This window comes from Podarcis melisellensis, assembly GCF_964234715.1.
Source record: "Podarcis melisellensis genome assembly, chromosome: 13".
Classification (NCBI taxonomy): Eukaryota; Metazoa; Chordata; class Lepidosauria; order Squamata; family Lacertidae; genus Podarcis; species Podarcis melisellensis.
The window spans coordinates 44,580,010-44,606,111 of NC_138545.1; the positions used below are offsets into that span (position 1 = coordinate 44,580,010).

Below are 26,102 nucleotides of genomic sequence, written 5' to 3' on the forward strand. Positions count from 1 at the left end.
TTGTCTCAAATTCTTTATTTTGCACCAGTTAGGGCAGAAAGAAACACTCAATAAAAACAAAAACAAAAAAGTATCATCCCACTACTGATACAGTGGGTAAGGTATGGTTGTTTTATTGCACTAAAATCTTGTTCTAATCCACATAACACAAAACCTAATGAAATAATGTCAGTTTCCCACCTCAAAATTTATCAGCATCTTATTTTAAAAACTTCTGCAAGATGACAAATTACTCTATAAACTTCCACAATATTGGCTGATTTGTAAACACTAAAAAAGGCAGTTAAACACCATGATATTGCCACACAAATGCTACCAAAACCAAGCTGTTTCAAATATACAAAGCACCACCCTCTTGAGTCTTTTCTGCAAGAATGTGCTATTTAGGCATATAGCATCTACATCACATTACTGCTTGGCCAAGAAAACAATAGGCAGCGTATCACAGAGGTCTTCAGATGCGAAGTCGGGGAAAATATGTAAACGCCTAACTACAGAGCCTGAAATAGGAATCAAGTTGAGCTGGAACTATGGGAACCTAGAAGGCTAATTGGATATGCAGGTATTCAAGATGGTTCAGTTCAGCAGATTCACAAGTTGTGAAAGTAGGCTGGAAACCTTTTAAATAAAACTAAAAGTAAAAGCACAGCATTTATTCAATTCTCTCTTCAGTCCACAGAGGGTTATCAGAATGGCTTTGCACCAAGAGTAATTATTTCTAAGGTACACTCTTCCAATCTTTTTGTATACAAACCCAAAGTCTGGATGTGGTGTTCTATAAGGGAAGATATGGATCACCAACTTACTAGCTGCAGCACATAGTTCCACACAGTATGTTCTGTGGAGGTTCTTTGCAGGTCTGAGACACTGGTTAAAATCATACGAGCATAGTTAACAACTTGTGCTGGTTTTACTGAAACAAGGAGAAACAGGTATCGGGGGTCCTGTGAAAATCCAAACCAAAACATTAGCAACATCCAGATGCCATTTGTAAATGGTTTATTCTTGAGGAACACAGCACCATCTTCACAGCAATGCACACAGTGCAACCAAGATATGAGAATCTGGTACCCTAAATCAGTCATCGAGCCAATCTAAATTTGGTCTTCAAATACCTTTAGCCAAAACAATGCTGCCGCCATACTGATTGCAGAGATCCACAGAAATGATGATACTAGTCTCATTCAGTATGAACAGAGGCTTTTTCTAATGAAATATTCTGAAGCCGTGATCCCCACTTTTATGCTCTACTTGCAAAACTGCACATATTGTGGGCGAGCAGGCCCTAGGAGTCTGGCTTTGCTACTCGTTTTCATCTGTGACCCTAGGCTAAAAAAATTCTGTAGTACCTATATTGTTTTCTTCAAAAAGAGGGGGCCATCTGAGAGCATAAAACATCCATGAATTCTGAAACAGTGCATGGACCAGTGCATGGACACACCAGACTAACAGACCCTTTGCCACTACAGACTGCAGACTGTTTAGTGAGGAAGCATATTCATGGTTCCCGCATCGGTGCTGGCTTTGGTGAATGACAGAGGGTAACTAGGAGCCAAATCTTTTGTTGCTTCTGCCCAAACCTTTATGGTGCAGGGTGGAGGGCATTTTTAGTGCTGGGAACTTCTCTGAAATAGTTAATAGTAAAGTGTGTGTGTGTGACTGTTTGCGTGAGTGTCCAACCCACCAAAATATTATTGCCATTATCATGTGCGAGAAGAGCCAGAATAGAGCTCCAGAAGTTCAAAACATAAGGATTTGGGGTCATTACGTGCAAATGCTTACTGGGGATAGATAGAGGCTGCTTCCTATACCTTGCAGATGTCAGGGTAGGGTCCCATACACAAACATAACAGAGGTACACTCAATTGGATCTGAAGATTTCCTTCTTACAATCAGCAGCTGGGCACAAGTCACTTCCATCACTCAAGAGATTTTAGAACTTGTTCTTTATCTGGCTTTTGAATAAAAGCCAATTCCTGTTGCCTGACTTGTGTTGCATTAAACATGAGCTGAGATCTGTCTTGGAAGGCCCGTTTTGGAACGTGAACCACAGGAGCGGGACATTTTGGCTTTGAACAAAGAGTGCAACACACAGCAAGCTAGAAAGGTGAAGGGCATGGCAGGTTCAGCAACAAATATCTTCCGATTCTGCACCAGAAGGGTTTTGTTCTAAAATTCACACTGTCTTCCAAATTTGCCCAATCAGGCTTTACATCAAAGAATGGGGTATTATCCTACTCCTGCACAAGGCTCTCCATCTGTGCTCCATGAGACAGAAGAGCCACAGCAGGGAAGGGAAGACAACTGTTTATTGGCCGCGGGAACTGGATGGATCCATCTGATTCAGCTCTGACTGATCCAGCAGTTCGAAGTCATCTCCTTCAGCATCTGTATCGAGCTCCGAGCTGGAGGTCCGGAGGAAAGCCCTGGCACTTTGCTGCCGTCTGCTGCCAGGCACAGAGCCAGACTGGGAGGCTCCCGACAAGGCCAGCTGGATCATTCCCCTGGTCACAAAGCCAGCCAAGTCATCTGTGAGGTTGTGCATTAATGGCAGGTTACCTAGGATATCTGAGGTCACTTCCTCCCGGTCATGAGAAAGTCGCAGCTCTTCCTGGCCTTGTACACGACAGGCAAGGCTTGGTATGCCTATGCTGGTATCATCTTCATCGTCTATGCCTGTCACCTCAGGGTTGATGGAAGGGAAATCTGGAAGATCTCGGGCAAAGGATTCCTCAGGGTCGCTGTGGCCATCAAAGTCTATTGAGAGAGAATTAGTTTGGCAAAAAGTCAATATTTGGTTTCTTTGCCTACCACTAAGTAGCCTAACTTCCTATTGGAAAACAGGCAATAATTTCTTTCAAACTATATTGTCTTCCCACAGGGATCTATAATGTTGGGGGCCGAGTAAAAAATTAGAGTTATGAAACCTATTCCCAAATACTTGACTGAGCTGCCTCTTCTGCAGGAGAGAGAAAATTTACAAAGCTTCTGTACTGCAGCAGACCTCAGAATTGAATTTGAGGGACCAAGAACTAACTCTATCTGGGTTCTGGCATTCTTAATTGGCAAATGGGTCTTAAAACAATCCGGCAGGCAGAAGCCTTTCTAACTCTTAACACCAGAAAGCCCTCAATTGAAGGTGCTGAGGACTGAAAGCTCCCATTTCAAAGAATAAAATTCCAGGTTCTGTCACTCAGTGGACCAGTGTACTCAGCTTCTGCCTGCACCAATCTTTGTCTGCTTCATTCAATGTAAACTACAAGCTTTTTAAAGCAGGACCAAGGCAAACTTTCCATGTTGGAAGGCTGGCTGGTCTCACTTTATCAACATTCTGATATCTTGCTTTTTTTATCCCAACAACCAACAGCTGCAAGAGTACGATTAATATGTTATTTGGTAGCAACTATGTTCTTTATAACTTCGATAATAGCTGTCCTCACCTTCAGATCCCTCTGTCAAGGGGGTTTGACCTCGTGAGAGATTAAATGTTCCATTCTCGGTATAGGATACTTCTGCATCAGAGTGCTCCGAATCAGAGATAGCCAGCTCTTTGGCAACTATTGCATCATCCAACTTGAAAAGAAGCAAATGATAAAACAAAAGATCTCAGCAAGATAACTTTGGGTTACTGGAGAGCACACATACCTCCATAATGCTATTCAACACCACATGGGCCCAGAGACATTCCTCTCAGCAATGGAAATGAGGAACTTGAAAGCCAGGCACTGCCCTCCAGTTCTTCATTTCCATTCTGGAGGTGTTTACTTCATTTTACAGCCACCCAAGTGTTGCCCAAAAATTGTTTTACAAAATTTAAAATGCCTATATCTGCTTCTGAAAGTATGAGATGTAGTTGTAATGAGGGAAATCCAATGGCACTATAAAAAAACAATTTTATATTCAAGTTAAGAAGAAAAGAGCCAGCAGGAGATGCTTTATCTCAGAAATCAGGCAAGTTTGACCATGAGTAAAAACTCACAGGCCGCCTTGTTGCTTACCCTCCCCCACCCCAATCTTAGCAGCACCCTATCTTAGCGGCGGGTGGCACTGTGGTGTAAACCACAGAGCCTAGACCTTGCCGATCAGAAGGTCGGTGGTTCGAATCCCCGCAACGGGGTGAACTCCCATTGTTCAGTCCCTGCTCCTGCCAACCTAGCAGTTCGAAAGCCCATCAAAATACAAGTAGATAAATAGGTACCGCTCCGGAGGGGAGGTAAATGGCATTTCCGTGCGCTGCTCTGGTTCGCCAGAAGCGGCTTAGTCATGCTGGCCACATGACCCAGAAGCTGTACACCGGCTCCCTTGGCCAATAAAGCAAGATGAGCGCCACAACCCCAGAGTCGTCCGTGACTGGACCTAATGGTCAGGGGTACCTTTACCTTTGCTGTTTAACAAGATCCATGCCCTATTTACCGTGGGACAGAAAGCAGCAAGTTCTTCTTCACTGTCGCTCCCATCAGCACTAGCAGCATGATGGCTCAGCATCTTTTGTCGCACTGCAGAGAAATCAGGGGACAGAATAGCAGTTATAAATGGGAAGGAAACAACTCTGCATGCCAGTAAAGAAGCCAAGCAGAAGAAGCAGGTGTGATCCAGAGAGAAGACTTTTTTGGGATTGCAAACCAGAGGCTGCAGAGGGGCGCCCCAAGAGCTAAAATGCTAACTGACCACTGTGCCCTAATTAGGACTGCAACAATTCCGGACATTCAGACATTCAATTGCTCATCCAATTGTGGGAAATGCCCATTCTCTTCCTCCCCCCCTCAAACCCCCACAAAGTGTGGTCAGGGATGCGAGGAACATTCTTAGGTAACTACTGATTCATTCAGTGTTTTCATCTGATCTTCTCAGGTTCCTCACATCACCAACAAAAAGAGGTGGCAGACAAGGAGTGGGTGAGTTAGTACCAGCCCTGCAGAAGACTTACATTGCCTCTCCTTATGTTTGGACATCATGTAGCCATGAACACTGAAGTCCAGCCGCTGCAGAGCTGGCTCCAATTTGGTGTACAGGCGGTGAGCCAGCCGGTGGTAAACAGCAAGTGGCCACAGAAGGATGGAAACCACTGCAGGAAGAGGATAACAACAGGAGGACTCAAAGAAGGAACTTTTGGAAACTCAAGGCAGTAGAAACATAAGATGATTGGACCCCACTGAACTTGAAGCATGGGAAGCCCCAACAAAAATTTATAATTTGGCAAAATATTTGGACTTTATGATATGTATTTGGAATATTTAATGTGATTTGATTGGATTGTTAAAATGGAAGACTTAATAAAAATTGTTATTAAAAAAAAAAAAAGGAAACCACTGCAGGAAGAGGATGATTAGAGTGTTGGTGTTCAATAAACAGTCTCAGAAGGCATTTTGGGATACAATATAATAGAACAGAGATATCATGTATTATATCATACAGAAAGAGCTTATCTAAACGTATAGATATGTTTGTGGTTTTATTGTTTGCTTTGTACTTTCTTCTTTTTTTGTAAACCACTTAAGGGACTGTTTAAACATTATGTACACACAAGTTTGCAATGCAACCGAGTTGGAACAGCTCAGAATAACCTTGTTTGCAAATGCTCTGTACTTTCAAGTGAAAGGCACTCTGTTGCCCAATCCCCACCCAGCACACAGATACTCACTTGTTAGATAGGCAAGACAGACACCTGGAATGTACTGGCCCAACACAGCCAAAAATGTGAGGACACCGCAAGCCAGAAGGCAGAACTGGAAAACAAAACCCAAAGTTAGTCTCTACCGAATTGAGAAAAATGAGCAAAGTGGCTCCTACGGCTCAAGATCATACAGACACACTGCCTGCTGCCAGCAAGCTCACTGCTTGGGAACAGAGACCAAAACAGAGGAATTCTGCTTGAGAAGACTTGCATAAGAATTAGGAGAGAGGGAGGGAGGAACCTCATGAGCAACAGCTACCTTTGGACCAAGCCCTGGAGTGATTTTGACAGAATCAGGGCAACATTTCTACTTTGGAACGTAGGTGGAAGCAAGACCAGTCTGATGAAAGCTCCATCTAATAGGATGGCTGCGGTATTTTCCATTTTGGCATCCCATTCCTCTTCCCCTTTGTACCTGCCTCTCAAGCCTCCAGTTTGCTTCTTTCCTAGTAATGAAAGCACACCTGTACAGAGCACTTTGCGTACACAGTTGCAGATGGATTATAAAAAGGACTCTGACCATTAGATCCAGTCGTGACCGACTCTGGAGTTGCGGCGCTCATCTCGCTTTATTGGCTGAGGGAGCCAGCGTACAGTTTCCAGGTCATGTGGCCAGCATGACTAAGCCGCTTCTGAAGAACCAGAGCAGTGCACAGAAACGCCGTTTACCTTCCCGCCAGAGTGGTACCTATTTATCTACATGCTTTCGAACTGCTAGGTGGGCAGGAGCAGGGACTGAGCAACGGGAGCTCACCCCATCGCAGGGATTTGAACCGCCAACCTTCTGATTGGCAAGTCGTAGGCTCTGTGGTTTAACCCACAGCGCCACCCGTGTCCCAGATGGATTATACCTCTACATAATGAAAAGAGTAATTCAAACTGCTGCTATTCTTGGTTCTTTGCTTCCCCTTCCCCTCCAACCTATTCCCCGATGGCTAGTATCAATGAGGACTGCTTTTCACCTTGCCCGGATTTTGCCTTTTGAAGCCCAACAGGTTCCTCATGAAGCTGTCTCCTGTGACCCATCCTTCGGCCAAATAGTGACATAGTTCAGGCACACTCAGCAGTCGGGGGTGGACGTAGCCCCAGCTGGAGGGAGAACAAAAACGACATCTTACTTTGCTAATAAAAAATCAAGAAATGAATCCTACTGCAGTTTTAAAATAGACCTCTTCTCATTCCACCTCATCAAAGCTGCTCAGGGTTCACGTTTCACACGCAAGAAACGGACCCTGCGTTTGAACTTAACACCCACACTTGCTTAATTTGAGCTCTCTGTAAACCAGTGGCACTCCCAAGCACATATCCCACAGAAGTAAATGAGATTTTCTCAATTCATTTCAATGGGATATGCGCAGAAGCATTTGACACTGGAGGCAAACAAGCCACTCACATGTATTCACAATTAGGCAGTTGAAAGGGTGTTAATAAGTTCTTAAATCTATATGTCCTTGGCTGTGCACTCGAAGAGATTAAGGAGCAGTGAACAGGTTGGATTTCCCCAGCTTTTCAACCCATTTCCCCAGGAAAACTGGAGATTCTAAGAACCCAGTGCATGTAGAGTTCAAGGTCTCAGATTTATGTAGCTTGCAACCTAATCCTAATATAGTGGTACTGTACCTTGGTTTACAATCATAATATGTTCCGGAGGTCCGTTTGTAAACCAAAACAGGTCGTAGCCCAAGGTGCGCTTTTGCCAATGAGGCCCCCCAATTTTTTTTGTTTGTAATCCAAAAAAACCCCACAAGGGTTGTAATCCAGAAAAAGGTTGCAAACCGGGACAGGCACATCCGGGTTTGACATGTTTGTAATCCAAAACGTATGCAAACCAGGATGTATGCAAACCAAGGTACCACTATAATGGTTTACAGCACAATGCTCTATGTGTCAACTCAGAATGAAGTCCTATTCACTGCAATAGGACACAGAATTGCAACCTTACTCTGGGCCTTAGCAGTAGACTTTCTCCCAAGCAAGCATGGCATTGCAGTCTTAGTTACAAACTATGAGAAGAGGTAGGTAAGCAACAATATTTAGGAGCAAGGGATGTTTCCTTCCATCCAGCCAGCCAGGGAAGGGCATTCACTTGCCAATAAGGTTTAAAGTAACAAAAAGCATTACAGCTAAGCCACACAAGCACATGTAACATGAGACATGCTACAAAGAAAAGGATATTTAATTTTTCATACCTTTCATTGTCTAATTCATCAGGTCTTGCTACTAAAACATTAAAGACAGATCAGGATTAGTTGTGAGGGAAATGCCCGGGAAAACTCTTTGCTGCATAATTAAAATACACAGATGACTTGAGAATAATGCATAATTGTTTCCCACTGACAGCCTGCAACTGAAAACATCCTGAGCTTAGTATTTTATCCTGTGCCCCCACTTTTATAAACTCAACTTTTTTATTTATTATGTTTGTAATTTTGTACAAATGCAATTGTACAATTGTAGAAATGGTTTTGTTGCCTTTAGTTTACAAATGCAAACATTTTGTATTTTTTGCTATTTTGTTGTTGGTTGTGAAGCAGTTTATAAATCTGCAAATATATTTAGAATGTATTTTAAAAATTAAAACACTCCTCAAGATAGCTTCTTGTAATGCTCTTATTATTATAGCAGCCTGATGGGGGGTGGGGGGAGAGCTAGCAGTCAATGATCTGGTTAGCATGTAATGCTAAACCTCACCATAAAGGTAAAGGTAAAGGGATCCCTGACCATTAGTTCCAGTCATGACCGGCTCTGGGGTTGCAGCACTCATCTCGCTTTATTGGCCAAGGGAGCCGGCGTACAGCTTCCGGGTCATGTGGCCAGCATGACTAAGCCGCTTCTGGCGAACCAGAGCAGCGCACGGAAACGCCGTTTACCTCCCGCTAGAGCGGTACCTATTTATCTACTTGCACTTTGACGTGCTTTGGCAGGGGCAGGGACCGAGCAACGGGAGCTCACCCCGTCGCGGGGCTTCGAACTGCTGACCTTCTGATCGGCAAGCCCTACGCTCTGTGGTTTAACCCACAGCGCCACCCGCATCCCCAAACCTCACCATAGCTTAGTGCAAATGTGTGGGTTGCCAGAGAAGATATTACGGTCACTTTGCTCTTCAGTCATTCATGTAATCTGAAATCAAGCTCGTGGTCTGACACAAAAGTAACTCAAGTTTACCCTTGTTTTACAGCTCATGGTTTATCTGATGGAGACAGACTACAAGCTTGGGTTTGGATGACATACTAAGCCAAACTATGGCTTAGCTCATAGCAGTAGGACTGGAGGAACAAGAAACTACCATCTCCTCTCCAAGGACCTGCGGCCTTGCAGTAAACCATGATTCTGCTTAGCATTATGTGCAACCTGAACTAATACTCTTTTAGTTCTTATCTAAGGTGATAGTTCTCAAAATGCAAGCAGGCTTTCAATTAATAACAAGTTTTTTTAATCAAATATTACCTCAGCTCCAGCATATTAGAGAGAAAAACCATCAGGTTTCAGTCTTCAATGAAGCCTTTAAAACTACTGCTTTAATTTATTCTTCCATCCTTCATGAATACAGCTTTCTATGTCATTAACTACTACTATAGTCAACAAAGATTTTTTTTTTACCATGGTTACCTCCCTATGAACTGAATTGACTTGACTGCTTTCAGACTAAAATATAATTTAAGATATACACGAAGATGTTAGTTCAATGCTCAATTTAATGATGAACTAATGCCTGGACTGTATGTCTCTATAACCAATAAGAAAAAATACCCCTCTGGAATATGTTTTAACATTGATAAACAAAGGCTTTTTCTGGAGCTAGAGAACAAAAGCAGATCTTTGGAACATCTGAGATCTGGGTAAGTGAATTTGGAAAGCAAAGCTCCTACACATGAACAAGTAGTGAAAAGGCAGCAACCTGAAATACAAATCCCAATTTTCCAAACCACCAGTTTCATTATGGTGGAATACTTCCTCTCCCTCCCACCATCTGAGCAGCCAGGGAGCCTTTTCAACACTATCAACTCCTAAACATTCATTTCAACTAGGAAGGCGCCCAGTTTACAAGATCTTTGTCAATGACTGTTTTGATTAATGAGATCTGCAATTTCTTGAGTTCAGAAATGGGGGAAGAGACCACAGCTGGATTCAAGGGTCAAGTAGGGAAAAACATACCTCTTATTTCAGGCCATATTTTATTCTTCCACTGATCTAAACACACTATTAGTATCAGGGTGAAAGCAACCAAGAATATCAGATGAAGAGACGTCAGAGCAAAAAACCTGAGGGAAAATAAAGCTAGTCAGTACACAATTTTCCTTTAGAAATGTTACCTTAAAAGCAAGAGCTGGTGTTAGGCCATGGAGCAGGAGAATCCCAAGATAAATAATTATTGCCTTATGATTGGCAGGAAGAGGTTAGAAAACAACAGGTAAGGAATAGAAGGTATCACAACAGCTCTTTGCAGTATATTTCCATTAGGGTTAAATAATGTGAGAGAGACGATTTTGTGTGTGTGACCTCTATGACATCTACCAGATACCATCCTGTTTCTGATTAATGATCTGAAAACTGATCATTTTAGCTATTCACTCTGCCAATCAAGAAGGAAACTGACATTTATGGCAGCTGCAGCTTATTTATTATCGTTATACAGTATTGAAATCTTAAGCATATGGGTTGCTGTGGACAGGAACCAGTTTACAATGGTTTGTACCTTCTGGCAGGACAATGTTTAAAGAGACGAAGTTCAAGGGAAGAAAAATTGTTTGGCATCAAGTGTCAGGAGTTTGCAGAAAAGTGGGAGAAAGCTTAAAACTGCCTATGGACTACAGAAAGATGGCTGTGTGTGTGTATATATATATATTCTCATGTTATTCTTATTTATCTCTTAAGAGTCATTATAAACAAATGAGTATCAACATATCGGGCATTTAGAAAGTATTCAAGTCAGTGGTCACTTTCCACTCAATTATAACCAGAAGCAAAATCTGCAGTGCTAGTAAACTGTGAATACACAGCTTTCTATAGTCAAAATTATTTTTACCATAAATGTAAACATGTAAATAACTTTGTATCCATGCATACAAAGAAAGATTACACTTTTTTCAAACTGAAACACTCAGCAGCCAACACAAGATCCTTGTCATTATGTTTCAACATAGACATAAATTACTATGGATTTTACAGTCTTAATATCTCTGGTAAGCTAAGGCTGAGCCTTGTTGAATGACTGCAGTCTGTTAAATGTAGCAAGAGAGATACTCAGTGAATGCCAAGAAGCCTGTTAAGTCAGTGAGAGGCAGAACCACTCAGCAGTGACACACAAAATGACATGTGAGCTCAGAGGTTCTGTTTTTTTCAGAAGATTTGAAGACTTGCTTGTTCCCTCACTGAATAAGAGCTGTGTGCTTTCTCTGCAATGATTAGTCAAATATAATCAGTATTGTTGGGAAGGAGCTGCGTCCACCAGAATCAGAGACAGATGGCTATTTTCAATCATTTAATGAGAAGCAGCCCTTGGGAGAAAGTCACAAGCCATCTGTAGCACTAATGATATAAATGATCAATCTGAGGCATGTAATAAGGGGCTCTTCAATGAGACCCAATTACACACCAGTACTTAGAAAGAAGATACACAGAAGACCTCAGGCTCCTATCAAGAACAATGCCAATCTTTCTTTGGTGTCCTACCTATGGAATTAACACGCTTCAGGTCTGTTTTCCAGAATACAAATTACCGTATTTTTCGCTCTGCAAGACGCACCTAGTTTTTGGAGGAGGAAAACAAGAAAAAAAATATATTCTGAATCTCAGAAGCCAGAACAGCAAGAGGGATCGCTGATGTTCTGGCTTCTGGGATAGCTGCGCAGCCTGCATTCGCTCCATAAGACGCACACACATTTCCCCTTACTATTTAGGAGGGGGAAAGTGAGTCTTTTAGAGCAAAAAATACGGTACTTGGCTGATAAATACAGTACAACCAAAGGAAATGTGTGTGCATTTAAAGCAATCTTGCTGCGGTGAAGGTCATACTGAATGGGGAAGCTTCCCCCAGGGTTCACCCAATAACAACAGGTTATCAATAATAGATTATCAAGCATCAGAGGATTTCCCTTTGAGAGCAGGGTAGACCAGGGTTCCCCAGTCACTTGTGCAGTGTGTAACTGCCTGCATTCATCCTCTGTTTTTATTAATTGCAACTGAACATTTTATTTCCAGACATAGGTCAGCAGGTACATGCTTACGCTCACACGAAGGCAGTTCAGGGGACCACACATTTCCTATTGTTTCCTTAAAAGCACTGCTGCAGGCATAGCAGCTTGGTGCTCTGAGAAGCAGTCTATCACAATGAGACGCCATTACTCTCTAGAACGGAGGATCAGAAGTCTGTAATCTGGATCTCCAGAACCACTTTCTGGAAGCACAGGCAGTGACCACATAAGAGGCAGATTTTGGCTGGCCAAGGACAAAGCTTTGCTCTGCTGGGTTGAGAATCAGTCTAAGAAACTGAAGGGGATTCTATAAAGGGTACCTGAACCTCAGGGAGGGGATCATAGCTTCACCCATCGATGCTGAGTGAAGCACTAGGAAAGCCTAAGATCCTAACTTTTCCATCCAGTATCCAAACAGCTCCATCAAGTCTCCAGGTGTTCCCATGGCAAGTGCAGGATTGGCCAGCACACCCATCACTAGCCCTCATGATTCATAACAGAGAGCAACTGAACTCTGTCAATTCAGCATGCTCCAACCTGCCTAACAAACCCACATTATAAAACAGATCTAGGCAATGACTTCTGCCGGCAACCTTTTCCCTTGGGTCTAAGCCTTTAAGAGTATACATGAACTTTCTGGCTAGGAAAAAACTAAAGCAAAAATAAGATCAGTTCAAATCTCACTTCTGGACACAAAGAAGGCTCTATTCCCATAAATACTTTTATGCCATATACTGTCTTGATGTCAAAACACTAGATGCAAGCTAGCTAGCAAGCAGAATTGTCTTCACAATGGAGGGTGGAGAGAGGAGCTCTTCCTCAGTCCATTACTTTTTGCTTTTTTATTCAAAACTGACAACAGGCGTGCAGACAGGAGGGATTCACAGGGGCAATAGAATATGGGCCCCAACAATAGGTCAGTTGCTAGAGCATGAGACTCTTGATCTCAGGATCTTGGATTCGAGTCCCACATTGGGCAAAAGATTCCTCCATTGCATGGGAACACCACTGCAGGGGCTGGACTGGTCCCTTTCAATCCTACAATTCTGTGACTTCTACAAATTCTTCAAGAAGCTGCCAACCCCTGGATTGGCAGTAAGAAGGGTGATGGAGTGGTAGTGGCAGCTCACTGAGGCCAACCCAAGGTTGGTGGCGCAGTGCCCCATTCCCCAAATGGACCAGCCTCCAGCAAGTCCCTTTCTTCCTAGCCTCTAGGCCAGGCTCCCTGACAAGAGCTCAGCAAAGCTGCCACATAAGCCATCCTTTTAATCAGAATACCACCATGCTTCATAAAAACATAATGGATATTCCTCTTCAGAGACTCATTTCGTTGGGAGAGTTTAAGCCACCTGTTGTAAGACCTGGTAGTCCCTTGTAGTCTGGGGGGAAAGGTGGGGGGTGCAGTATAAATAAGCATATAATTGTAATTGTAATAAATAACAACCAGGGATAGCTCTGTTGATAGAGTATGAGCCCCCTAATCTCAGGGCCGTGGGTTGGAGCCCCACCTCGGGCAAAATATTCCTGCATTGCAGGGGGTTGGACTAGATGACCCCTGGGACCCCTTCCAACTTTGTGAAAGGAGGCTAAAAGAGTACTTCAAGTCTGCTTCCACGCCACTCAATGATAACTTATTACTTCAGGTAGTGCTAATAAACAAACAACAACAACCTGGGACAGCTCACTCTGAAAAGCAGGAGCCTCTTGATGATGATAATAATAATGATTTATTTATACCTTGCCATCTGGCTGGGTTAATGCCAGAGTTGTGGGTTCCAGCACCACTTTTTTGGGGGGGGGGTATTCATGCATTGTAGCGGGTGGGACTAGATGACCCTCAGAACCCAAGCCTGCAATTCTATGACTTTACCCGACACGCCCCCCCCAAACAAAAGCAAACCCCTGAAAGGATATTCCCTCATGATTTGCTACTTCAGGTAGCGCTAATAAACAAACAACACCAACAACCTGGGACAGCTCAGTCTGAAAAGCAGGAGCCTCTTGATGATGATGATGATGATAATAAAGATGATAATAATAATACAAAACAAAAAAAATCCTTCCAGTAGCACCTTAAAGACCAACGTTGGTCTTTAAGGTGCTACTGGAAGGAATTTGTTTTGTTTTGACTATGGCAGACCAACACGGCTACCTATCTGTAATAATAATACAGTAATATTTTTTTTATACCTTGCCATCTGGCTGGGTTAATGCCAGGGTCGTGGGTTCCAGCCCCACTTTTTTTTTGGGGGGGGGAGGATTCATGCATTGTAGCGGGGTGGGACTAGATGACCCTCAGAACCCAAGCCTGCAATTCTATGACTTTAACAAGGTACCCGACACCCCCACCCGCCAAAACAAAAGCAAACCCCTGAAAAGGATATTCCCTCAGGATTTGTTACTTCAGGTCGCAGGAGAAGGATAAGCTTCACCCCACGCCAAGCCCGTTTCCCGCCCGCGTCCCCTCGCCTCCTCCATCCCTCCGAGAGGCCCCTTTTCCTGACCCCCCTCAGCCCCTCGCACCCGAAGGCGGCGTGAGCTCCGGCCCAGCCCAGCGCGCTCCTCGCCGGCTTCTCCCAGACGAGCGTGGCCTGCAGGGCGCTCAGCGCCGGCTCGTAAGGCCCCAGGCGGCCCTTCAGGTAGGCGCTCAGCGCGCGCACCCGCCGCTCCCGCTCCGACGCCGCCGGGGCCTGGGCGCCGCTGAGGGAACCTTCGCCGCTCCGGCCGCCGCCGCCTCCTCCTCCTCCGGCCGCCTCCGCCTCGGCCTCCATCCTTCCTCTCTGCCCAGCGTCACCGGGAGACCCGCGGATGGCGGAGGAGGATCATCGTTCTCCGTCACCAACGGACACCGCAGAGGCAAGCGGCACTACCGCCGCCGCCGCCGCCGCCTCTCACACACTCGCATGGCCGCCCCCATACCGGCGGCGCCATCTTGCCGTACGGAAAGCGCGCTTCCTGCCGTTTCGGCGCATGCGCGTTGCCGAGGGAAGAAAATATATATATATTTATATACCGGATTCATAGGGTGTGAGGAGGAGGTGAAGGCGGGAAGAAGCGTAGCGGGGCTGCAAACGGCATTTATTCTTTTTTTTTTTTTTTAAAGAAGGGGACGCGTCTCAGGCCCGGGAGGAGCAGGGCCCGGAGCCGCCATGCCGCGGGAGATCATCACTCTGCAGCTGGGGCAATGCGGCAACCAAAGTAAGGCCGGAATGCGGGGGAGGTCTATGGAAAAGCGCGCAGGGCGGGGGAGGGAGGAGTGGGGACAGCGAAGGTTCTAAAGGGGCGGGGCCTGGCGTTGGCCGCGTTCTATTGGGGCGGGGCCGGAAAAGTGTTGAGGACTAGACACTTGAGTTGAAGATTTTGAAGGTAGGCCAAGGGCCATCTAGTTCAGCCCCTCTGCAATGCAGGAATAACAATAATAATAATAATAGTTGTTGTTGTTATTGTTATTTATTTCTTTACACCCCACCCATCAGGACGCGGGTGGTGCTGTGGGTCAAACCACAGAGCCTAGGACTTGCCAATCAGAAGGTCGGCGGTTCGAATCCCTACGACGGGGTGAGCTCCCGTTGCTCGGTCCCTGCTCCTGCCAACCTAGCAGTTCGAAAGCATGTCAAAGTGCAAGTAGATAAATAGGTACCGCTCCGACGGGAAGGTAAACGGCATTTCCGTACACTGCTCTTGTTCGCCAGAAGCGGCTTAGTCATGCTGGACACATGTCCCGGAAGCTGTACGCCTGCTCCCTTGGCCAATAAAGCGAGATGAGCGCCGTGACCCCAGAGTCGGCCATGACTGGACCTAATGGTCAGGGGTCCCTTTACCTTTACCCCACCCATCTGGCTGGGTTTCCCCAGCCACTCTGGGCGGCTTCTAACAAAATATTAAAAATATAATAAAACATCAGACATTAGACTTCCCTAAACAGGGCTGCCTTCAGATGTCTTCTAAAAGTCAGATAGTTGCTTATTTCCTTGACACCTGATGGGAGGGTGTTCCACAGGACAGGTGCCACTACTGAAAAGGCCCTCTGCCTGGTTCCCTGTAGCTTCACTTTTTGCAGGGAGGGAACCGCCAGAAGGCCCTCGGAGCTGGACCTCAGTGTCCGGGCTGAACGATGGAGGTGGAGATACACTTTTGCTTTACATGTGGCTCAAACTCACGGCCCCTGAGATTAAGGGTCTCCTGCTCTACCATATATTTATTTAAAAGCACGTCTTTCCCCCTGAACAGGGACTCGAGGCGGCTTACTGATAAAATCAAGAACATCCTGAACACAGAGCGGCTGTAGGGGTGGAGGGACGGGGAAGAGGAAACACAAATCATTAAAATAAAGTATTGCTCAAATTAAACCTAGACGTATAAAACTATTAAAGCCACACCAATAATTACAAGGGAATAAACAGCATGGCACCTGCCATTTTGTTAGAATGGAGAATGTAGTGGGGCTGGGAGTGGAGGAAAGGAGAGCCGGTAAAAAACAGCATAGGGGCTGAGTCTCTCACTCTCTTGTGTTGCCAAGGCTGCTTGTCCCTGTGGAATTGGGGTGAGGACTGGCACTGTGATGTGCAGCAGGTGGAATACCTCAGGCTCCTTGCATCCTGCCTGAGGACCATTTTTGCACCAAAGATGATGCATATTTCTTTCTTTATTAAATTTATGAAGGTATGCAACTCACTCTTCCTCCTCTGCAGGCCCCCTCCCAATGCAAGCTAGTTTTGGGGTATTTTTTAAGTAAGCTGGTAACTTCATGGGCTTATTTTCATGGGCTAGTATTGTATCGTCAAAATTCTGTGGGACGGGGAATGCAGCTGCCGCTGCGCACGCATTATTTCCCCCTTAGTAGTAGGGCGATGTCTTTACCTTCCTTTGTACTTGATGGCAAGGCAGGGTACAAATAATAAATAATTGTTATTATTATTATTATTACCACCTTTATGCTTTCGTTCCTGTTGCAGTTGGCTTTGAATTCTGGAAGCAGCTCTGCGCAGAGCATGGCATCAGCCCCGAGGGCATTGTGGAGGAGTTTGCAACCGAGGGCACGGACCGAAAAGATGTCTTCTTCTACCAGGTACAATAGGCTTCTATTCCCTCTGCCTTGTGGGTTCTGAGGGGAGGTAGCCTCCCTCTGATTTGCAATGAACAAAATGCTCTGCTATGAGTGGGAACTGGACATAGCAGCTATGACTGGATAAGTGTCATAGCAAGCAGGCAGAATAGCTAGTACTGTAGTAGTAGTAGTAGTAGTAGTAGTAATTTATTCATATACCTCCCCTCTTATTGGGTTGCCCTAGCCACTCTGGGCGGCTTCCATTAGAACACAGTAAGACATCAAACATTAAAAACTTCCCTATACAGGGCTGCCTTCAGATGTCTTTTAAAAGTCAGTTGTTTATTTCCTTGGCATCTGGCGGGAGGCTGCTCCACAGGGCGGGTGCCACTACCGAGAAGGCCCTCTGCCTAGTTCCCTGTAGCCTCACTTCTTGCAGTGAGGGAACCACCAGAAGGCCCTCTGAGCTGAACCTCAGTGTCTGGGCTGAGCGATGGAGGTAGAGATGCTCCCTCAGGTATACTGGGCCAAGGCTGTATGGTATCAGGGCAAACAAAGCAAACTACAGTGGTACCTCTGGTTACGTACTTAATTCGTTCCAGAGGTTAGTTCTTAACCTGAAACTGTTCTTAACCTGAAGCACCACTTTTGCTAATGGGGCCTCCCGCTGCCGCTGTGCCGCTGGAGCACGATTTCTATTCTCATCCTGAAGCAAAGTTCTTAACTTGAGGTACTGTTTCTGGGTTAGCGGAGTCTGTAACCTGAAACGTGTGTAACCCGAAGCGTATGTAACCTGAGGTACCACTGTAAGTGGTTATTATGCCTGTACATTGCGTTTGTTTGAATATGTTTATTTTATTGAAATATGAAACCATTTTTATAAAAAAGAGAAAATAACAGAAACTGGTAAGGCCCTCTTGTGGCAATTGTCACTATCTATGTGTGGCACTCATTTTAAGATTACAGGTTTGCCGGCAGAAAATTCCTGGAAGGGGCAGAGTGTTTTTTTTTGGTGCTGTTGTCCTTTTGGTTCAAGGCGCTTGCGTTTCCTGCTAACAGGCAGACGATGAACACTATATCCCTCGAGCTGTCCTCCTAGACCTGGAGCCACGAGTGATCCATTCCATCCTGAACTCTCCGTATGCCAACTTGTACAACCCAGAAAACATATACCTGTCTGAGCATGGCGGCGGGGCCGGGAATAACTGGGCCAGTGGCTTTTCACAGGTAAGAGGGTCACAGAACTGGGGGCTGAGCAGCCGTGGTTCCTCCCCCCCCCCCGATGATCTTTATTGAATTTTTAGTTACATACTGTACATACACATACATTATATTTCACATTTGTTCTTGCTCTCCCGAGCTGACTTCCCTCCTTCCTTCTTCTGGCTTTTTGTGTCCTCTTTGACTTTTCGCATTGTCTTTGTCCACTTTCCACAAGATTGTTCTTCATTTTTTCCATTAAATGTCCGTAAACAAATAAATCTTTCTATATATACAAATTCTTGCTGTCTGTCTATATTCATTTACAAATATTGTTCAATAATAATCCTAATATGCATTTTTAATTCATTTTGATATTATTATCCAGTAAATTTCTTGTATTTTCCCCGTTATGAGATATTATTTTAATTCTACTGGTTTCCCTATTTCACATCATCTTCTCTCTATATAACATAATTTATCCCCATTCTTTTTGATATGTTTCATCCCCCTGATGCCGAATTTTTGTTGTTAATTTGGCTATTTCTGCGAACTCTATAACCTTGTACTGCCATTCTTCTATTGTAGGCAATTTTTGCTGTTTCCATACCTGGTTATTGCTGGCTCAGGTATGGAAACAGCCTTGGTTCCTTTTGAAGGGGGGGGGGCAAAGATACCCCCTTCAAAATAGCATCATGTCTCATAGTTTTTAACTGCTTGAATGGAAGATATAATCAACAGCAGTGTTTAGTTTCATAGTTTTCTAATTTTCTGTTGGCTTAAAAAGTCAAATGGAGGATAAATATTTGGGTTTGTTTTGCGATTCTTTCTTCAGGGAGAAAAGATCCATGAAGATATATTTGACATTATCGACAGAGAAGCTGACGGCAGTGACAGTTTAGAGGTAAGAGAAGAAGCAAGGAGGGAGGTACTGGCTTCAGGACTGTCCAAAACACAGCTAGGCCTGACATTTTGCTGGTCCAGGGAGGCCTTCCTGGTCTGTTTTCCTAGGCTTTTCTGTTGGAAGCAGCTATTTCTTTCCAGAAGGATTCCAGTCCGTTTGTTCCAAATCTTTAGCAGGGATACAGTCATGCCTCATGTTACGTTTGCTTCAGGTTGAATCCCGCGGCGACCCGGAAGTACCGGAACGGGTTACTTCTGGGTTTCGCCGCATGTGCAGACACACAAATGATGTCATGCTCATGTGCAAAAGCAGCAAATTGCGGCCCGCACAGGTGCGTTCTTTTCAGGTTGCGAATGGGCCTCCGGAACGGATCCCGTTCGCAACCAGAGGTACCACTGTATACTGCTTTTGTCCCTCTTTGAGGCCTTTTCCTGCATGCTTGTTCCAAAATAGCTCAATAGTTCTCCACCTCCACCCCCTGTGTTTTGCTCTTCAAAAACAAACTTCTACTCATGCCTGGCGTGCTCTGGTCCATGGGGTCACGAAGACTCGGATACGACTAAATGACAACAACAACAACAACAACTCACATACAGGCGGGCTAAATTTGGCTATCTTTTAATCCACATCACTAAATAATTGCATTGTTGTTTTTTGTTTAAATTCTGCCTTTCTTCCAAAGAGCACAAGCTGAGATATGTGGTTGTGGCTTTCTTCACTATCCCCTTTTTTTATTCTCGCAACAACCATGCGACCCACGTTAGGCTGAGATAACTGCTCAAAGAAGATCACTCAGTCAGGTTTGTGGCAGAGATTTGTGACTGACTCTCTCGCATTCTTCCCTCCTCCTTTGTTTAGCTCAAAGCAGCTACAGAGGTAGGTGGCCAATTAAAGGAGTGGCTCAAGGAAAATATGTTTTAACACCACCACCACCCTGGATTTTTCCTTATCTAAATTGCAGCTCACCCCCAGCTAATAATTTGCACTTTGGGGGGGGGGGGACACATAAATATACCTTTCAGGTTTATGTGTGCCTTACCCCATTGGACAAGTAGCAGTATGGGAGTAGAGGAACCTTTTCAAATGTGGGAAACGGTGAAAAGTAAAGCATTAAAAACCCTCTCACTGACAACTGAACTACAGTCATACCTTGGGTTACAGCCGCTTCAGGTTGTGTTTTTTTTGGGTTATGGACCGCTGAAACCCGGAAGTACCGGAACGGGTTACCTCCGGGTTTCGGCAGCCACGCACGTGCAGAAGCGCTAAATCGCGCTTTGCGCATGCGCAGAAGTGCCTAATCGCAACATGCGAATGCGCAGACGCACCGCTGCAGGTTGCAAACACTGCAGGTTGCAAACGTGCGTCCTGCATGGATCACGTTCGCAACCTGAGCATCCACTGTATTAAGAAAAACCTGCAGGAGATGAGCTCCTAGCATCTGGCTAGACCTCAGTCCACCCCTTTGACTACCACAGCCAGCGCTGAAATAATTAATATAATATAATATAATATAATATAATATAATATAATATAATTATAATATAATTAATATAATATAATATATTTGTACCCTGCCCATCTGGCTGGGTTTCCCCAGCCACTCTGGGCAGCTCACAATAGACTATAAAAAACACGATAAACAATCAAACATTAAAAACTTCACTAAACAGGGCTGCCTTCAAATGTCTTCTAAAAGTCAGATAGTTGTTTATTTCCTAGACATCTGATGGGAGGGCATTCCACAGGGCAGGGGCCACCACTGAAAAGGCCCTCTGCCTGGTTCCCTGTAACCTCAATTCTCTCAGGGAGGGAACCACCAGAAGGCCCTTGGAGTTGGACCTTAGTGTCCGGGCTGAACAATGCGAGTGGAGACGCTTCTTCGGGTACACTGGGCTGAAGCCGTTTAGAGCTTTAAAGGTCAGCACCAACACTTTGAATTGTACTTAGAAACGTACTGGGAGCCAATGCAGGTCTTTCAGGACCAGTGTTATGTGTTCTCGGCAGTCACTCCCAGTCACCAGTCTAGCTGCCACATTCTGGATTAGTTGTAGTTTCTGGAAGCCCCACGTAGAGCTGGCTGAGGAGGGACAGAGCCTGCTTGGTAGCAGGTAAAAACAGCAGACTGGTAAAACTACGGTTGGTGGTGTTTCTGGCCTTGTGTACAAGGCTGCACCAGCTCTCGCAAACAGCTGTGTGTCACTCTTGCTCGTAGGAAGAAACCCTTTTACAAAAATTCTTTTTAACTCCCCCAGATCCCTTTCGTTTTAATCCACTAAGGTTACTCTTGCTGTTCCGCTGGCAGCTGCAACGAGGCATGACCTATCTTGGCAGTCCGCCTGGCAGACCTCAGCAGCAGCCGCCCTCTCTGGGCTCCTCCCTCCAGAGGAGTTCAGACTTTTGCTCTGCTGCTGCTTCTAGGTACAGGCTTACACCTTGGGGATTTGTCTCTCTGGCTACTTGCGCGCCACTGACACTAGTAAAACGAGAGAGGCGCTTTTCTGCTTCACAGTCAAGGATGGCAGTTCTATTCAATGCGACACCTTGTTACTTCCTTTAGCTATCAGTGTCTAATCCGTGGTCTGGTTAGCTTCTGCCTAGGCCTTTTCTTTTTGGAAATCCTCCAGGTATACTGCTTCATAGCTGTCAACTGTTCCTTATTTGGCGGGAAAGTCCCTCATCCCAGCGCTGTGTCCCACTGCTGTCCCTTATTGATGATGCCCCTTAAATTTCCCGGGTTTCAAAGGAAGCAGCTCCTCTCCCTCCCTCCCTGCCGGCCAGGGAGGAGGGAGGCTCCAACTGTGTTGCTTGGCTGTGTTGCTCACCCAATAAGGAGTCTAAGAACGACTGGGGGCGGAGCTTGCATGCCTTGTGCCGATCAAGTCGGCCGCATTGCCTGGGGACTCGCCTTTGCTCAGCGCTTCCCAGCAGAGAGGTGACGGTGGTTTTCCTTGCTGCATCCTCTTTGCCGGGTTGCTGCGCTGTGGGAACCACCGCTTGAGGCTTCCTTTGGCTGCTGGCTGGGCTTTCTGCCTTTGGCTCGGAGGGGCTCAGAAGTTGAACATACCTGTGCTGAGTGCTTGGATCAGAATCGGATGGATACGTCATCGACGGCCCACTTACCCTTGCCTGGGGAAAGGTCTGTCTGGCGCAGGGGCACATGGTGGGGGAAAAGGAAAGGCGATCCCTTATTTTGGCTGCTGATTCCTTATTTTCTAGGCTGCTGGTCCCTTATTTTCAAATCTGTAAGTTGACAGCTATGTACTGCTTTGAATCCTATAGGCAGATAGAAACTGTTGCTATTCCCTCTCATGCCAAGCTTGAGTGATCAGGTGTCTTGAAACAGGGCTGTCCAAAAACAAGATCGTGTTTTCTGCTTGTATGAGATTCCACTAGGCACACATGTACAGTCATACATACAGACACTTCGGGTTGCACGATTTTGGGTTGTGCACCGTGCTGAACCAGGAACGGGTTACTTCCGGGTTTCGGCACTTGCACATTTGCAGAAGCGCTGAATCGCGCTTTGTGCATGTACAGAAGCGCTGAATTGCAACCCGTGCATGCACAGACACAGCACTGCGGGTTGTGGACATGCTTCCCGCACGGATCACGTCCGCAACCCGAGCGTCCACTGTATTGACTTGTAGATTAAAGGAAGGAAAGTTGTTGTTGTTGTTGTTTTAAAGCAGCTCGATTAGGCTCAGTAAATTTCCGGAATTAAGGAAAAGTTAATTCTCTCTCTGAGTTTGACCAAACTGCGGGAGGCAGTGGAAGACAGGAGTGCCTGGCATGCTCTGGTCCATGGGGTCACGAAGAGTCGGACACGACTAAACGACTAGACAACAACAACAAATCTCTCTCTCTTTAATATGGGGGAAGTTGATACTGTCTCTCTCTTTCCATCCCTTCCTCTCTCTCTCCATATACAGTGGTACCTTGGTTCTCAAACTTAATCCATTCTGGAAGTCCGTTCCAAAACCAAAGCACGCTTTCCCATAGAAAGTAATGCAAAATGAATTAATCTGTTCCAGACTTTTAAAAACAACCCCTAAAACAGCAGCTTAATTTTACTATCTAACGAGACCCTTGATCTATAAAATGAAAGCAATAAACAATGTACTGCAGTCACACCATCGATCGGTAGCTGAACTGGCTTCCACACAGGCACGAAAACAAAACAAAAAAGAGCAGCAGAAACAAAAAACGCAAAATAAATAGCGAAAACAGACAGACCTCCGTGTAACACTCAAAACGGAAGTGTGGCACTCGAATCAGAAGCGTAACACTCTAAACGGAGCACATTCGGCTTCCGAAAAAAGGTTTGCGAACTGGAACACCTACTTCCGGGTTTGCAGAACTGGAACACTTCCTTCCGGGTTTGCAGAGTTTGGGTTCCAAGTTGTTCAAGTAACAAGGCGTTTGAGAACCAAGGTATCACTGTAATCTGGGGGAGGCTTTGAACTACAATTCCCATCATCCCTGATTACTGGTCCTGCTAGGTACAGATAGTGGGGGCTGTAGTCCAAAACAGGTGGAGAACCAAGTTTGGGAACCCCTGCCCTAACCATTTATAATGCTCTGGAACATTGTATGTCATGAGATTAAAAACTCTTTGCCCTGTAGTTTACAGTGGTACCTTGGGTTAAGTACTTAATTAGTTCCGGAAGTCCGTTCTTAACCTGAAACTGTTCTTAACCTGAAGCACCACTTTAGCTAATGGGGCCTCCTGCTGCCGCTGGAGCACGATTTCTGTTCTCATCCTGAATCAAAGTTCTTAACCTGAAGGACTATTTCTGGGTTAGCGGAGTCTGTAACCTGAAGTGTATGTAACCTGAAGCGTATGTAACCTGAGGTACCACTGTATAGTGAAGCTTCAGGAGGAGGGAAATAGGATACTTTTCCTCCTTGTGTGGGAAAGTTAAAAAGAAAAGCTATAATTTTTTATCCTACCCAGCCACCATGTAGTATCATACAGCTCTACAAGGCTCTCTATCTAGACCCCTAAACAAAAGCACTCCTCTTGACAGCTGCTAGATACGCTGCAACGTTTGGTTGGGGCTCCCCACTCGGAACAATACTAATCTGGAAGTTCTAAGTCTGCGTTCTGAATTGAAAACAGGTTTCGAGGTCCTTTTCTTCTCTTGACTACCCAACAGATTTATGTAATCCACTCTGTTTTTTTCAGGCAACACTGAGGAACATGGTTACAATTTGGGTTAGGGGACAGGGGTGCGGCAAATCTCCTGGGGCGTTTGAGCTGCGGATGTTGTGTTGTCCTTAAATTTATCCGTTGCCTGTCTCAAGAAGACTCAAGGTGGCTTGTAGAAATACGAAGTATGCAAAAGGTTAGCAAAAAACCTAACAAACCCCATACAATATCGAAAGAATTGAGCTCCGCTAAAAATAATCCTAAGGTCAGTATCAATGCAGTGGACAGATCAGTTGGAATTAATAACGGATAAAAGCAGGAAATCCCATACAAACAAACGCAGGGGAAGGTTTTACAATAAAATAAAAGCGGTGAGGGCAAGGAATAAGGTTGCAGCTAAAAAACAAAGGAATCCTTCCATACAGTCTACCATTTCAGATTCGCTTTTTATTTTATTTTTTAAAAATGGCACTGAAAAGGTTACAAGATGGTAATACAGAAAGGAATTGGGCCAGCAGCGTTGTCTGAATTTTCCATGGAAACTCAATGAACACAGCGTGGCAGTTTTTTTAAAAAAATGGGCTAGTTCAGCCATCCTTCACCTGTTGAGTACAGGTAAAGGTAAAGGACCCCTGGATGGTTAAATCCAGTCAAAGGCGACTTTGGGGTTGCGGCGCCCATCTCGCTTTCAGGCCGAGGGAGCCGGCATTTGTCCACACACACTTTCCAGGTCATGTGGCCAGCAGGACTAAACTGCTTCTGGTGCAACGGGACACCGTGACGGAAACCAGAGCGCACAGAAACTCCATTTACCTTCCCGCCACAGCAGTACCTATTTATCTACTTGCACTTTGACGTGCTTTTGAACTGCTAGGTTGGCAGGAGCTGGGACAGAGCAACGGGGGCTCACCCTGTCCCGGGGATTTGAACCGTCAACCTTCTGATCGGCAAGCCCAAGAGGCTCAGTGGTTTAGACCACAGCGCCACCCGCGTCCCTTGTTGAGTACCAGACAGTGGCTTCGATTGTCCTTTGGCCTGACGGTTGTAATGTGCATTGACATATTTTCTGTCGCATGTCATTCTTTCCTCCAGGGTTTTGTCCTGTGCCATTCCATCGCCGGTGGGACAGGCTCTGGTCTGGGCTCTTACCTCCTGGAGAGATTAAATGACAGGTGAGCAGTGGCACAAAAAAACCCACACATGCATGGACCCATATGCACACACCACTCAGGGAGCAGTAGGCGATGCAGCCAGCCAGGCTGCTTTGGAGAGCCAGCAGCCCAGAGGATGAGTAAGACGCCCGGCTGACTCAGAGTCAGGCCTGCCCCACCCAGACACCAGCTTGGGCAAGCCTTGGAGCTGGTGAAGTTGTGACTTGAAACGGGGGGGAGAGGCTGAGATCAGCCTGCCACCACAGGCAAGGAATGTTCTTGAGCTTTTGCGAAAGCAAACCGCATCTCTTTGGCGTCGACACGTAGCGATTTGCGAGCCCGTATCCTTGCAAGGTTTTCAGAAATCGGGAGGAAGGGGATGGAGCCGTTTGAAACGGTGCAGATACATCACAGCCTTTACTTGACTCCTGCCCTTTGGCTTCAGAAAAAAGGCCCCAAGTAAACACTCCTTGGTTGTGGTTAATTTTCATTATGTTTGAAAGCGGCAACTTCTCGGTTTTTGCAAAAATAGGTGGGCTGTGATGTCCCCACACGATTGTAGTACAGTGGTACCTCCGATTAAGTACCGTATTTTTTGCTCTATAAGCCGCACCAGACCATAAGACGCACCTAGTTTTTGGAGGAAGAAAACAAGAAAAGAAAAAATCTGAATCTCAGAAGCCAGAACAACAAGAGGGATCGCTGTGCAGCGAAAGCGGCGATCCCTCTTGCTGTTCTGGCTTCTGGGATAGCTGCGCAGCCTGCATTCGTTCCATAAGATGC

General features: G+C 45.4%; 2 protein-coding genes across 4 annotated transcripts in view; one reads left to right on the forward strand and one right to left on the reverse strand.

Moving 5' to 3' along the window:
- RETREG3 (reticulophagy regulator family member 3) lies at positions 1-14,743 on the reverse strand. 2 transcript variants are annotated; one of them, XM_081884217.1, is made up of 9 exons: positions 14,392-14,743; positions 9,830-9,936; positions 7,864-7,891; positions 6,637-6,763; positions 5,642-5,726; positions 4,928-5,065; positions 4,414-4,496; positions 3,441-3,573; positions 1-2,757 (listed from the first exon to the last, which is right to left on the reverse strand). In XM_081884217.1, the coding sequence occupies exons 1-9, from the start codon at positions 14,637-14,639 to the stop codon at positions 2,309-2,311; spliced, it is 1,398 nt and encodes a 465-aa protein (XP_081740343.1). In that variant the 5' UTR covers positions 14,640-14,743; the 3' UTR covers positions 1-2,308. The 2 variants fall into 2 exon arrangements, with proteins under 2 accessions (XP_081740343.1, XP_081740342.1); XM_081884216.1 differs by having other exon boundaries at positions 7,864-7,894; positions 14,392-14,741.
- Positions 14,419-26,102, forward strand: part of TUBG1 (tubulin gamma 1) — a 23,663-nt gene continuing 11,979 nt past the window's right edge. Inside the window, exons 1-6 of one of the 2 annotated variants that reach the window (XM_081884232.1) lie at positions 14,419-14,507; positions 14,972-15,066; positions 16,824-16,936; positions 17,975-18,142; positions 18,951-19,019; positions 25,261-25,340. In XM_081884232.1, coding sequence (XP_081740358.1) covers positions 15,018-15,066; positions 16,824-16,936; positions 17,975-18,142; positions 18,951-19,019; positions 25,261-25,340 — 479 coding nt within the window. In that variant the 5' untranslated portion in view covers positions 14,419-14,507; positions 14,972-15,017. Of the gene's footprint in view, positions 14,508-14,931; positions 15,067-16,823; positions 16,937-17,974; positions 18,143-18,950; positions 19,020-25,260; positions 25,341-26,102 lie in introns of those variants that run through there. The other variant, XM_081884231.1, reaches the window with a different exon arrangement.

Bases quoted from the DNA above. Each gene is read 5' to 3' on its own strand.
- RETREG3 (XM_081884216.1), bottom strand. From the start codon at position 14,639: ATGGAGGCCGAGGCGGAGGCGGCCGGAGGAGGAGGAGGCGGCGGCGGC. The intron at 9,937-14,391 runs GTGCGAGGGGCT...ATTTTCCCTCAG, and splicing joins GGAGCTCACGCCGCCTTCGG to GTTTTTTGCTCTGACGTCTC. The intron at 3,574-4,413 runs GTAAATAGGGCA...CTTCTTTTCAAG, and splicing joins TTGCTGCTTTCTGTCCCACG to TTGGATGATGCAATAGTTGC.